The sequence below is a fragment of the Euleptes europaea genome, chromosome 10, assembly GCF_029931775.1.
Source record: "Euleptes europaea isolate rEulEur1 chromosome 10, rEulEur1.hap1, whole genome shotgun sequence".
NCBI lineage: Eukaryota > Metazoa > Chordata > Lepidosauria > Squamata > Sphaerodactylidae > Euleptes > Euleptes europaea.
In genome coordinates, this window is record NC_079321.1 from 74,662,584 (window position 1) to 74,677,353 (window position 14,770).

Consider the following 14,770-nt stretch of genomic DNA (forward strand, 5'->3'; position numbering starts at 1 on the left):
ATAGGACTATACTGTAATTAAATGTTTTTTTTAAAGATGTGTTAGTAAATGGATAGATGTTAAGAATGGCATCTAAAATTTGTTCTAGTATTCAGTTAAGGTTTCACTTTTACATACTCTCTATCCCAATCGAGATATCTCAAAGATAAACCTGAGGAGTGGTATGTAGTTCACCTTGATATAAATCCACATGGATGGACACAATATATCAATGCATTGTTCCCTTTCCATTCTCCTTTCCCACTTATCTAGATAGTACATACATGGAATGTGTTTTAACTGTAGCTTTTGTATAAGTAAGAACATTGTGTAATGTTCTTGAGTTACAAAAAACACAAATATACTGTTACTTCAATTTATTTCCATATCCTGTTTAAACAGGCAGCTGGAGAGAAGAGCTTTCAGCAATATTTAAATGGAAGGTCAAGTAGTGATTCTTGGACTTTGCTCAGATATAATGTATAAAGGGTATTGGAGGGTGGTAGGGTCATGAGATCAAGCTTGAAACTCCATCAAAGTTTGTTCATGTAGCAGCAAGAATAGATATTATACAACGGTCTTGCTTTGGCCTGTGAAATCCTAGAGTGCAAAAATGGTAAAATCATTCATACCTAAGTCAGTGAGAGGAACTGTCTGCTGGAACCTGCACTGTTACCAGTTTTCCTTTTTGTTTGAGAGAAGGAGGACATCCTGGCACCTTTGGGTACTACTGTTCCCATCATCCTAGGAGGCAGGAACTAGATTACTCTGTTAGAGCTATTATCTTCAGATTATTGATTCTCTGACATAGATCTGAAGGACCCTTATTTCCATATAGCCATCCATACTGATCACAGGAGGTACTTACGATTTAGATATAAAGAGGACACATACCAATGTGGAGTCTTACCTTTTGGATTAGCAATGGCTCCCAGAGTATTTACCAAGTACATAGCAGTGGCTATAGCACATGTGAGGAAGGAAAGTTGTAACATCTTTCCTTACTTGGATGATTGGCTACTTACCGCCAAAGCTGTCCCGTGCCGGGGCTTGCCCCTGCCGCGGGACTCCCCGATATACCCTCTACTCACCTGGAGATCCAGGAAGAGGCCGGGGAAAAGAAGGGCGGAACACCACCGAAGGAGTCCCGCGCACGCACCCCAAGACCGCCTGATGACCAAAGGCAGGCGACAGCCTCTCTCAAAAGGCATGGGAGAGAAACCACTGCTGGTACGAAGCTGCTTGACCTGGCTACAGCTGGCAAGAGACCGGTGAAGAATGGCAGCAGCTGCACACTGCCAGAGGCTGGGTCCAAAGCCCACCTAATAGCTGAGCCGCGGGGAGGCGGGGGAGCGGGTGGAACGAGGTCCGCCTAACAGCTGAGCTGCAGGAAGGCTCAGAAAGGCGGGCCAGCAGCCAGCCACTCGGGAGCCCTTTGTAGGCTTTGGGGGGAGTTTGAGGGGGGGCGGGGTAGGGAAGGGGCCTCTCCTACATAAGCCTGCAGTTGCGCTGAGGCCAGGGAGGAGAAGGATGGGTGTGGAGCTCCCAGGACGGGTCCTCTGAACACCCAGGGAAGTTGACGGGTACTCTGGCTCAAGGCAGCGATCCTGAATCGCTATGAAATTTCACCTGACACCTATCGAATGAAATTCCAAGCTCTTACCTGGAAGAGGGGAGATAAGCCTAGGGTCTTCGCGAATACCCTAATGGATTTGGCCTACAGATGGCTACAACCCACAACCATGGGGAGAAAAATATAGTAGATCAGGTGATATTAGACCAGCTGTCTCTAGTGATACCCGCCAAGGCCCGAGATTGGCTGTCCTATAATAGGCCCACGACTTTGACTGAAGCTACAAGGTTATTGGAGAATGTCACAGCCACAGAGAATGCTAAGGAAGTTACTAGGAGCGACTCAAGACCTCCAGGTGAAGGAGATGTGAGTCGGTTGGGACGAGGCAGAGGTTATGGGCGAGTAGCCCCGCCTGGAGTACCCAGGCCTTGGTGGACGCCTTCCCCAGTTAGCCTGCAACCAGAGAATAGCCGAGGGGAAGGCAGCAAGACAGAGTCTATGGAGGAAGGCTCCAGCAGGGAGGCTAAAGGGGCGGGACTGTGCTTCACCTGCGGACAGTAGGGCCACTTCAAGTGGGAGTGCCCCTTAATGGAATACGACCTCAGCCGGGAAGACGCATTTCAGGCCAGTGCGATGCACCCCCGGCCCCACGCCATGGTAGTGGAAGTGAGATACCAAGGATCCTTATACCAGGCATTGATGGACTCTGGCTCATCTATATCCATGATCCTCACAAACCTCTTACCCAAAGAGCTACCGATGGTATGGTGGGCGGACATTTAGTGCTTTCATTGGCATATCGAGCAATACCCCATAGTTCAGATAGCTCTCCGTTGGAAAGGCCAGCTGTATCAAATGGAAGTGGCCCAGGTAACGACATTGCCTTACCCTCTCCTTATTGGCCGAGACGCTCCTTGTTTCGCCGAAATTGTGGCAGTGTTCTTACGACCGAGGGGGTAAGCCAGAGCCCATGAGCAGTGCGCCCTGGGGTCTCCAGCCGACAGCAATCCTGAACTGACAACTAGTGAATCAAGAGAGGAGGCGGAGACCTTGCCAGGGTTGCCAACAAGTAGTCTCCAAGAGACATGGGTAAGAGACCCCACCTTTGGGATTGCCCAAAATCAGGACCCCTCATTAGAGGCTTTGAGGCATATGGTGGCCATAAGAGAGGGGACAGTGGAGGATGAAAGGCGGATGGGGAGGTGGCCCCAGATATGGCAGGAAGGGGGAGTATGGTTTCAGTTAACACAATCTCACCACCTAGACAGGTACTGGTGCCTCAGGCCTATAGAGAAAAGGTAATAGAATTAAGCCAATATCACTCCTGGGTGGGTCATCAGGGGGTAAAGAATACGATGGCTAGGGTGGAAGTGCACTTCTTCTGGCCCTCTATTTCGCGGGACATTAAGAAGTACTGTCCTCGCTGTCAAGAGATGGGATAGCATGGCCTCTCATCGGGCCCCCCTGCAGTCGTCCCCTATTATATCCACGCCCTTTGAACGGGTAGCAATGGACTTTATAGGCCCTTTACCTCGGATGCCTCGGGGGTTCTGATACCTACTGGTGATCATGGATTATGCCACGAGGTACCCCGAGGCCATTCCCCTGCGGACCCTACAGGCCACGGGGTAGGACGGGTGCTTATACACTTCTTTGCCCACGTAGGGCTTCCCAAAGAAATCCTCACGGATAGGGGTACCTCTTTTACATCTTCTATCACTAGACAGTTATGTCGGGTACTGGGGATCAGGCAGATGTTTACTGCTGTGGCACACCCCCAGACAGCCTGGTGGAGCGATTCAATAAGATTCTTAAGACAATGTTGAGGAAGCTAGCCAAGGATAAACCTCACCAGTGGGACTTATATGTAGACCCAGTCCTCTTTGCAGTCCATGAAACACCACAAGCGTCCACAGGTTTTGCTCCCTTTGAGCTTCTGTTCAGGAGAAAACCACGGGGGATTCTAATCCTGGTAGAAGAAAGTTGGGTAGAAGCTCCAGCTCCCGCAGGCCTAGAAACTCCCTTGTACATGCAGCAGCTAACAGAAAGGCTGGCCACAGCTTGGGAACTGGCGCGGCAAAACCTAGAGAAGGCCCGAACAGCATAGAAGGAACGCTATGATTTAAAAGCGCTACAATACCTGCAAGAGGGGACTTTAGTGTTAGTACGGGACAGAATCTTTGGGGTCGAAAAGGGGGACCCTTGGCATGGGCCATACCCAGTGTTGAAAGTTTCGGGGCCATGTTCGTATATAGTGAGATGCAGACCCTCTCCTAAACAAGATAAGCATCTTCATATCAATGACCTCAAGGAATGGCAACAGCGGGAGGTTAGTCAAACAGAATGTCATTTGGGGGAACACCTGTTAGATCTACCAGCAGGAGAGTTACCCTGGCAGGTGTGAGAGAGTGAAGACGAAAAGCCCCTCTTTGATCCCGAGGTGTCAGAGCACCAACAACAGCAGATGCGGGTGCTAGTGCGGAACACTCCCGGAGTCTTCTCCAAAACTCCAGGCTGCAAAACCTGGGTAGAACAATGGTTACGTACACCCCCGGGACAGGTGGCCTGAGCTCCTCGGAGACCCGTCCCACGAAAACGCTGGGAAGCTATCCAAGAGGAGGTTCAGAAGATGCTCAGAATGGGAGTTATCAAGCCTTCGTGGAGCACCTGGCAGAGTCTAATAGTGCTAGTCCCAAAATCGGGCAGGTCCATACGCTTCTGTGTAGACTATCGAGCTGTGAATAAGATAGCACAGTTTGATGTGTATCCAATGCCAAGGGTGGGAGAGAGGAAAAGAAGCCCCCAGGTTGCTCGGCGGTTTCCTTGTTGAACCAGGCATGGCTCCCGGGCGCTGGGCGGCCCTGGCTAGACACACACACCCTCCACCGACCCCCAGAGCTCCATCCAACCCCCTCCGCCTGGGCGCCTGGCTGGGTCTTCGGTGCTCAGCAGGTTTTGCTTTATCAGTTGCTTGAAAGTTGCCCAGGCTGGAAAGTTGCCCCCATGAGGAAGCAGCCCCAGAGCATGGGGGAGTGGGAGAGGTGCATACGCAGCATGCTCTTTTCACACATGCGGTGTGCTGGTTTTTGCATTCCACCTTGGGCCAGACCTCAGGGGCTGAAGCTCAGGAGCAAAGTCTCCAGGAGCAGAGGGGACCGTGGCTGGGAAGGGGGATTATTTTTAAAAAGGAAAAGGTGCGCAATAACTCTTTGTGCCGGCGTAGGCCAAGGGCTGGGCGGTGTCCGCAGTCCTCAGACATGCGGGATGTATTTAGCCCCTTTCGGAGCAGGCAACAAAGATTATGCTATCTACCAGGGTCAGAAGTCAGAGGCGGCGTAAAAGCAGGCAGGAGTCAACGGCCGGAAAGATTAATCAGAGGCAGTAGCAGGAACACAGAGAAACTGCACGGTTGCTTCCGCAAAGTGAAAGCATGCCTGCACTGCCTTTATCAGTCAGTGCACTTCCAAGCTAGGCTTCATCCTGAAAAGACTCAGCACCAGTTCTCTGTCTGTTTAGCCTCTCCAAGCGAGCACTCCTCCTTTTACCCTGCAAAACCACACGCTGCCGAGTCCTGATATGCCTATCAGGTTCAGGTGAGCTTGGAGGGCTGCCATTCTCAGCTTCTGCTGCAGGGGTTGGGGGAAGAGTAGCTTCTGTCTGCCCTTGTTCCATCTCTCTGCCTAGCTGTGGTTCCTGCTGAGTTGTTTCAGGCTCCTGTGCTACTGACTGCAATGGAGGTACTGAAGGCCCAGAGGCAACCTGTTCCTCCACTTCAGCTTCAGAGTCCTCCAAGTCCTCGGCTCCCAAGGCAGGGCCCATGACACTCTTTGAGGCTGCTGGGAGGGGAAAGTGTGGAAGAATCACCCCAAACCACATCACAACAATGAGGGGCCTAGAGCAGGGGCACGGCTGACCCCCCCCCCCCAGATTGGGGGAGAGCCACTGTTGCATACAGGCAGGTCTGAGTCTCTGCTTTCCACACAGCAACGTATCGGTGCTGAAGGAAGCAGAGCCTGACGCGTATTTTACTCTTGCCGGGAGGGCCCAGCAGCTCCTTAATAAGGACAGGAGCAGTATACTCACAATACAGGAACAAGGTCACAAACAGACACAATCTCCTCTCCTTTAAGGTCTTGGCTGCAGGCCACGGCTTTCTTCCAAGTTCAACACCACGGCAAACCGGACTCCAAATGAAGCTTCTCACGATAAGAGACAGGCAGCATGCAATAACATTTGCTCCCACGAGGCACTTAACGGTCAGTCCTGCTTATATTGCCTTCGTGACTCTCCAGGTGTTTCAGATCAACTGTCGGCTTCAGACTCTGATTCCTCCTGCGCCAACTTACGTCTTTTGTCCAAAAGCCGGGCCGACTTTCTCCTTTGCTGCAATGCCATTCTATCTTTTACTCTTCTTCTCTCCACTTGTGGAGGAGACCCTGAAGGTGAAAGGCTTTCTCTTCCCTGGTCTCTTGTTTCAGCCGGCTGGTCTTCTGGCTCAGAGGCCCCATCTTGCTGTTCCGGTGTTATCTCTTCAGAGGGAGTGAGGGCTTGTTCTGCCGCCTCTTCTTCTGAAGAGTAATTCTCAGGCTGACTCACGACAGCCACCCTCTGCTTGACCCCCCTGCCTACCACAGAGTCACTTGAGAAGGGTGCAGAAGGGTGGCTGGGAGAAGGTGGACTTTGGTAGAGCAACCCCCTAAAGTGGCCTAATCCTTCCTCCTGCCGAAGGGAGAGAGGGGTGGGGTGGGGATATGGCTGGACCCAGAGATACAGTGCAGAACCCCTGATTCCTGGCATGCCCAACAGGGTAGCATTGGCTGGCGGGGATTGTCCCAGTAATGTCCAAATGAAAGTAGCAGTTGTAGACATAGAGTGGTTACTACCGACACTTACCTGATGAGTTGGGGAGCTCACTCAGAGGATAGTTCCATTCAGGCATTGTGGAAGGAAAACTCCGCAGGTCTACACATCAATGTTTTGGAACATCGTGCAGTGTGTTTTGCCCTTACCGCTTTTGCAGGTATGCTATGTATCCTGTGTTCTCATTCAGTCAGACAATACTTGGGTCGTTTACTACATAAACAAGCAGGGGATGCAGGTTCCCCTTCCTTATGCTGAGAAGCATAGCTGACATGGGGGGTCGCAGTGGTGCATGGCATACAGCTAAGGGTGTTGCATATAGCAAGGGTCTGGAATACATGGGCGGATACCCTGAGTCGCTCGTTCCAGACAAACCACGAATGGGCACTGTGGGATGTTTACTTGGAGCCAATATTTGGCATGTGGGGTTTCCCAAATGTAGATCTTTTTGCCAGTAGACACAACAAGAAGACAGAGCCCTTCTGCTCCCTGGCTGGTCACAACAGAAAGTCTTTGGGGTAGGCTTTTCAGATAGTGTGGTCAGGAAACCTATTTTACGCTTTCCTGCCCTTCCCAGTTATCTCAAGGGTGTTAGGAAAGGTGCTCAGGGACCATACACAATGTATCCTAATAGCACCCTTCTGGCCAAGACAAATCTGGTTCCCCTTACTGTCCCAATTAGCAAGGAACAAGATAGTACATCTCCTGTGTGTCCTGGACCTTCTCAAATGGGAGGTTCTGTCCCATCATGATATGCTACGCCTGCACCTCATGGCATGGTTTCTGGATTTGAACAAGTAGGCTTATTGCCTGAGGTTCACCAGATCCTAGTAGAGTATAGGAAAGCATCTACTAGACGTTCTTATAAGGAGAAATGGAAGCGTTTTGAGGACTAGCTGGCTGCCAGGAGCATTTCCCCTTTTACCTGCCCTGTTAATGTGGTATTAGAGTACTTGTTCTTAGCGCGCAGTGGTCTGGCCGTGTCATTGGTCAAGGTTCACCTAGTAGCTTATATTTTTAGTGCTAAAATGGAACTCGCAAACAAAACAGGTTTGTGTCCTGTGTTTGGGTGTGATTCTCTGCTTTGGTTGTTAAATGGCTACTCGGCTCAGTTAAAAAAACACACACACACCGGTCAATTTCACAGCGAGGGTTTTCACACTTCGGGGATTAAACATAGCCGGGCTCATCCCCCCCCCCCATGTGTCCTCTTAGAGGCGTGAAAGCCTTTTTCTTTTTCATTTGAGAGTGATTTCCGATGGAACAATGAAATGGAAATGGCTGTTGTGATTGTTTTTATGTTCTTATGACTCCTGCATTGAGATAGCCAGAAACAAATTGGTTGGGAGGGTGTTTTTCCAGACCCTTCTTTGCTTTGGCTGTAAAATAGCCACTCTGCTAATTTCAATTGAAAGAATCCTGCTGCAGTATAGCCTATTACAGAGTAGCATTTTCAGGGGGGAGGGACTCAGAAACTCCACATTTTCACTGGGGATGCATAATTGATTACAAGATATTCCTGGAATTTCTTTGGATCAAAATGCCCCCATGCGTAGAGTTTTGAGAATTCAGAAGAGAAAAATGTGCATCTAGACAGTGGCAAGGCCAAAGCAAACTTTCCATGCGTTAAAGGCCTATCTTTATTCTATCAGGGCTAACAATGACCTTGTCTTTCTAAAAATAATGTTCCAGTTAATTCTCCATATTTTGCTTAGAGTAATTTTAAAAATCTTTTGAAGAAGAACCTACAGTATTAGAAAGTGAAGTGAAAGCTGCACTGAGAGCAAGTGGGAGAAACAAATCACCAGGAGCAGATGGGATATCAATAGAGCTATTCCAAGCCACAGAAACGGAGTCCATTAAAATCTTGACAAGAATATGCCAACAAATATGGAAAACAAAACAATGGCCCACAGACTGGAAACGATCAATTTACATCCCAATTCCCAAGAAAGGAGATGTCAAAGATTGGAGCAATTATCAAACCATTGCATTAATTTCTCATGCAAGTAAAGAGATGCTCAAAATCTTACAACAAAGACTGTTACCATATATGAAATGAGAAATACCTGATGTTCAAGCTGGATTCAGAAAAGGAAGAGGCACTAGAGATCATATTGCAAACTTACGTTGGTTAGTGGAGCATACGAGAGAATTTCAGAAGAAAATCAGCTTGTGTTTCATAGATTACAGAAAAGCTTTTGACTGTGTGGATCATGAAAAGCTATGGTTGGTTTTAAAGGAAATGGGTGTGCCACTACATCTGATCGTTCTGATGTGCAACCTGTACTCTGGACAAGAGGCCACAGTTAGAACAGAATATGGAGAAATGGAATGGTTTCCAATTGGCAAAGGTGTTAGACAAGGATGTGTTTTATCTCCCTATCTCTTCAATCTATATACAGAACATATAATTAGGAAAGCTGAATAGATTTAGATTAAGGTGGAGTGAAAATTGGAGGGAGAAACATTAATAATTTGAGATATGCCGATGATACTACGTTACTGGCAGAAAATAGCAAAGACTTGAAACAACTACTGCTCAAAGTTAAAAGAGAAAGTGCCAAAGCAGGACTACAGCTGAACATCAAGAAGACAAAAGTAATAACTGCAGGAGAATTACACAACTTTAAGGTTGACAATGAAGAAATTGAAATTGTTGAAGTCTTTCTATTCCTTGGTTCCATCATCAACCAAAAGAGAGACTGCAGCCAAGAAATCTGAAGGAGATTGAGACTGGAAAAAGCAGCCATGAAAAGATTCTGAAGTGTAAGGATGTGTCACTGGCCACCAAGATTAAGTTCATTCATGCCATCGTATTCCCTATTACTACGTATGGGTGTGAGAGCTGGACAATGAAGAAAGCTGATAGGAAGGAAGTAGATTCCTTTGAAATGTGGTGTTGGAGGAGAGATACCGTGGACCGCCAAAAAAACAAATCAGTGGGTTATAAATCAAATCAAGCCTGAACTGACCCTAGAAGCTAAAATGACTAAACTGAGGCTGTCATACTTTGTTCACATTATGAGAAGACAAAAGTCACAGGAAAAGACAATCATGCTAGGAAAAGTTGAAGGCAGCAGGAAAAGAGGAAGACCCAACAAGAGATGAATTGACTCTATAAAGGAAGCCACGGCCCTCAATTTGCAAGATCTGAGCAAGGCTGTTAAGGATAGGGCCTTCTGATGGCTTGATGGATTCTACCAGTTCTGTTAATCTTTCTTTTTTTCTTCCCTTCAGGCGTTTTCTCTCTGTTGTTTCTTCACAGGCAGTATTATCCACTGAAGGTCCCCTGTCCCTCTTATCTTTAAACAAAACAAAACCAGCCCAGTGCTTCCTATGAACTGGCTAAGTTGCTACAAAGACAAACTAGACTGACTGAACTTGACAGCCTGAGCAGCTTTGTGATGCTACCTGGCAGCTTGGGTTGGGGGGGGGGGCATTGCTCCACTGTAAAATCCCAGAGGGAGCTTGAACCTTGCGGACCCCCGGAAATTTACGCTGTTGTTGGGCTGTAAATATATTTTGCACAAATTAGGCATGAATTCTTAAAACTTACTTTCAGTATGTTCAATTTTTTTTTCTTAGAACAGGCCTCTTCCATACTTTTATTGTCTCTACTTGGTAACAGCACATAGCAATGCTCTGATCCCCCTTCCCCCATGAACATTTGGTGTGTCCAAGCATGAGGGTGTGTTAGTACTTTTATTTCCTAGAATTTGAAGAGAATTTTTTTAAAAATATCTGCCTGCAAGGTTACTGACATTAAGACTGTCGATTCGGTTCCATCTGACATGAAAAACAGCCGAATTTTCCCCAATTCGGCAGTTGCTAGTTCGGATAGAACCGAAGTCAAAAAAGGCGGGAAAACGATGAGCCGAACTCGGTGAGTTCGGGCGGACGCCGGATAAATTCGTACAACTTCGGTGCCCCCAAATCAGCATTCTCCCACGGCCAATAGGTGGCCAAGCTGGGTCAGTCAGTCGCAGATGAGTGCGTGAGTCTGGCCACTGTGCGGCCCGGGAAGAGAAAGAGAGAGTGTCTGTGTGTGTGAGAGAGATCCCCGTGGGGGGGGGGTGCGTGGTCCCGGGTTGCTTCGCAGCCCAGGGGGGAAGAGAGAGAGTGTGTCTCTCTCTGTGAGAGAGATCCCCGTGTGTGGGGGGGATGCGTGTGTGTGGTCCCGGGTTGCTGTGCGGCCCGGGGGGGGGGAGAGGCCATTTATGCACAGGAGGTTTTGCCTTGGATTTGCCGCTCTCTAGATGCACATTTTCCCCATCCAAATTCTCAAAACTCAACAGTAAACTCCCATGCAGACTTTTGAGAATCTGGCCGGGGAAAATGTGCATCTAGAGAGCGGCAAATCCAAGGCAAAACCTCCCGTGCATAAATGGCCAGAGAGTCTGTGTGTGTGAGTCTGTATTCCTTCCATTGCTGCTGCTCCTGTGCTGATCGTGAGAGATCCTGAGCTGAGGTGACCTGCTGCTGGTTGCTGGAATCAGATAGGATTAGTCCTCCTGACCCCTGCTTCTGCTTGAAGAGAAGACATCCACAGTTTGACCCGTTTTGGGGCTTTTCTCTATAGCTTTTTTCCTGTGTGTGTGTGGGGAGCAGATTCTGTGTGTGTGAGAGAGAGAGAGGGGGGAAGCCAAAGGGGGTGGGTTTACCTGTTCTGCTGGGGGGTGGGCTTGATTGCCTCTGTGTGGGACTGTGCTTTCTGCTGTTTTCACTGGTTGCCACCTTCACCTCGAGGTCAGTGTGGGTCGGTGAGTCTCTCTCTCTGGCTGCCCCGTTGTTCTCCTTCATTTGGAATTTGTGTCTTCTTGTCGCGGAAGGGCTGTTCTACTTGGGGGGAGTTTATTGTCTCTGTGGGCTCTGTGAACTTTTGCGGTCTTTTGCGTGATGGGGGGAGGGAATGGCGTGTAGCGGGCATGCATGTGTGTATGCGCCAGTGGTCTCGTGTGCCGTACAATGCAGTATCCTGCTTATTCCCCCCCTCCCCAGCCCCCCACGGGTGTCCCTGCTCAGGATTTCTCCTTTCCACTGACAGTGACAGCTCAGCCACGTTGTCTCCTCCCTCAACTCCCCCCCACCCCGGTCTTCGTTGTTTTTAGGTGCCCTCATGGCTGAGGAAGTGGTGACAGGAGGAAGCAAAATGTAGAGGAAAGGGCGGGCAGTCCTGATCCTCCTGTCTGCTTACTTGGAAGTAAGAGCCGCGGTGGGGCTTTGCTCCCAAGGTAAAGCGAAGTGAATTGTAAACAACACCGCCTTTTATCAGTCCGCAACAATGGGAGGTCTTGCCTTGGATTTCCTGCTCTCTAGGTGCACATTAAGGATTGCCTGCTCCCATTCATTCCAATGGGCGGATGGGGGGACCCCTTCCTGACCCCCTGACCCAATCTTCACCAAACTTGGGGGTTCTTGCAAGTAGGGTCCCTCCAAGCTACCCTGAAAGTTTTGGACCTCTACCTCCAAAAATGCCCCCCCCCCGGAGCCGCGGAAAGCTGCGAATGTGTTTTTAATGGCTTTAAATGACTGAATTTATTTGCGATCGCCAGATTTAATGCCGAATTCCACGGATCCGAATACGGGGAGTTTGGACTTTGGCATTTCCCGAATAAAAACGGGCCGAATTTTGCCAAATCCAAATTTTACCGATTTTTTTTTTCAACAGCCTTACAGCTCATTCCTGAGCTTTGCGGCGGCCGGGGACGGCATAGCTGAGGCGCCACTGTGGTGCCTCCAAAGCTGTTCCCCGGCTGCTTCAAGGCTTACGAAAGCTTTAATTTTTTTTGGAAAATGGGCCATTTTCCCCCACTGAAAACAGTGAGGCTGCGTCAGCAAAAAGCTGGCGCAGCAACACTGTTTCAGAGGGGGGCGTTCCTGGCCTGAAAGGGGTCAGGAAGCTGTCTATTAGCAGCTCCACCCCCCAGAATGCCCTGAGAATGCTCCCGGGAGGATGGTGCAGGGAAGTGCGTCGTCCGGATGCTGGCAGGAGGCTAGGCTGGCATCCCTGGGTGGCACTGACACGGCAGCGCTGGGAGGATGGTGTCTGGGCCTCTCTGCCGGCGTCCGGGCCATCCTGGGCGGTGTAAGTGGCACTGGTGCAGGGGGCCCGAACGCCGGCACAGCCCCTTCCTGGCCTCCTAAAGACTTTTGTCCTTTTAGCTCAGGAATGGGCTGTGAGTTTTATATTGCTCTGAATCTGAAAAACTGATCTTTTTATTATCAGACACTGACTTATATGTTACCTATAGAATGTCACTAGTTGCCCTGGCTGCAAAGAAAATAAGAGCCAAAGAGCCTTTAAAGAAAGTAACTGTTTAGAAATTTTTGGAGAGGACAATTTTTAGCTTAAAATGATCTCTATTGCATGGTAAATTTGTGCCAATTGTTATGTTATCAGTATCATTATTAACTTTTACTGTTTTTATCCCATAAAATTTTGGAAAATTATAAGGTTATTTTGGAATGGCCTATGGCTATACAAATAAATTTATTCTATTCTACTAAGTTTATAGAGAATTGAAATGAGAAGACAAGAGTCACTGGAAAATACAGTAATCTAGGAAAAGTTGAAGGGAGCAGGAAAAGAGGGAGACTTAACATGAGAAGGATTGACTAAGGAAGCCAGGGCCCTCGGATTGGAAAACCTGAGAAGGCTGTTAAGGATAGGACAGTTTGGAGGACACGGATTCAAAAGGTCGCCACAAGTGGGAAGCGACTTGATGGCACTTAACACACACATGAAATGGGAACTGCATGGTTAGCCCCAGCAAAAAAACAAAAACAAAGGGCCCCTTAGCAACATTCAAAAACACCATGGGGTTTTATCTTGTCTCCTTTTATACTGCCTGTGTAATTTGACACTGGTAGAACCCATGGTTTCTAAGGCAAGAGGAAGTGCAAGGCCCTGTTCCATTTTGCTTTGCATCATGAACTATTTTAGTTCTAAAGCCTTGCACGTCTGCTTTTGCTGCTGCAGCTCTGAACAGTAGGGTAGAGCTTTAAGTGACCGGATATAACAAATGGGCGGCCCAGAAAAGTGGCAGATACTATTGGGGGAAATGTGACTTGTCACAATTCATGTATACTTTTTATATGTAAAACAATCTAATAGATAGGCAAAGGGAGGGGGTGTTCCTTTTCATTGAAATGAAGGTGTACTTTCCATTTGCCCCTCTTTGTTATTAATGGGGAGATCTACACATGTAGCAGAAATAGTGCAATTGTGCAGTTCCACATCGAAGTTTGGTGGTTTAATTAAAGGTTTAAAGAACATTATTGTGTATTAAAATAATTGCAGTGAGCTTAGAATGAATCCCTTGTAAAGTGCTATTTAGAAAGCTGTCATTTAACTTCTTTGTATCAGAGACTCTATATTTGCCTTTATAAAAGCAGCAAGATATAATTTGTGTTCCCTGTACAGTGAGTTGGCCAATGTCCATTGTCTTTTGTTTGTGGTACAATAAACTGTGTGCCATGTGACTTTCTTTTGCTGGTTAAAATTAACTTGTTACGGGGCTGCACGCTGTAACTCTCGTCTGTATAAATAATGTCAGGTGGTATTGAAAAGCTAATTAATGAGCTTCTGCTTTTCTTCCCTTAACGATAAATGTAGGGGCTGTAACAAGGACATGAGGCACTGACTGGAAACATAAAATCTCACAAATTTACTTTGGACTTTTTACTGTTTACTATGGAGACCAAAGAAGACAAAAAAGAGCGAAGAGGCTATTTTTACCGGTAAGCTGATTCGAGTGTGTTTGTGGATTTCCCCCTCTTGTAACATTTTAGTCTGGGGCACCAGAGGCGCCCTGTTGTGGGTTCAGATGGCATTTTTATTTCCTAATGAGAGGGTAGTGGCTTGCTTTCTTTTCCTTATTGTTTCTGCTATCGCAAGCAACTCAGATAGTGGCCAACTCTGATAGTGGCCAACTCTGAGATTTATTATTATTATTTCAACACTGTACTTTTAATTTGGACTTTGGCTCCCTTTTCACTCCAACTCCATTAATATTGAAGCTGTTCACATAGTGCAAGTTTTGTATGCTTTTTTAAAAAAGGGTGATTGCTGTGTAATTCTAACAACTTCAAGCAGTGATCTGCCATTAAATACTAAGCATAATATATTCTGTTTCATGGAGGGGATGGTGGCTATAAGATGCAACAAGAGCTTGTAGGATTACCTATTAACTTGAAACAGAGAGAATAGCTCAGATACTATGTATGCCATGTTAAGCTACTCAGGTAAAATAGCGAAGAATTGGTTTTTATTACTGACAGGTAAAATACCTATGAGAAGATTGAGACAGCTGCTTTATTTTTTAATAACGTCTTTCAAATATACCCTACTTTTCC

At 47.6% G+C, this 14,770-nt stretch overlaps 1 protein-coding gene across 2 annotated transcripts in view; it reads left to right on the forward strand.

Annotated features, from left to right (window-relative positions):
- The first annotated feature begins 14,089 nt into the window (after positions 1-14,089).
- NCOA7 (nuclear receptor coactivator 7) overlaps positions 14,090-14,770 on the forward strand; it is a 74,751-nt gene continuing 74,070 nt past the window's right edge. For both annotated transcript variants that reach the window (XM_056856515.1, XM_056856516.1), the window contains exon 1: positions 14,090-14,155. In XM_056856515.1, the coding sequence (XP_056712493.1) occupies positions 14,109-14,155 (47 nt within the window). In that variant the 5' untranslated portion in view covers positions 14,090-14,108. The remainder of the gene's footprint in view (positions 14,156-14,770) is intronic.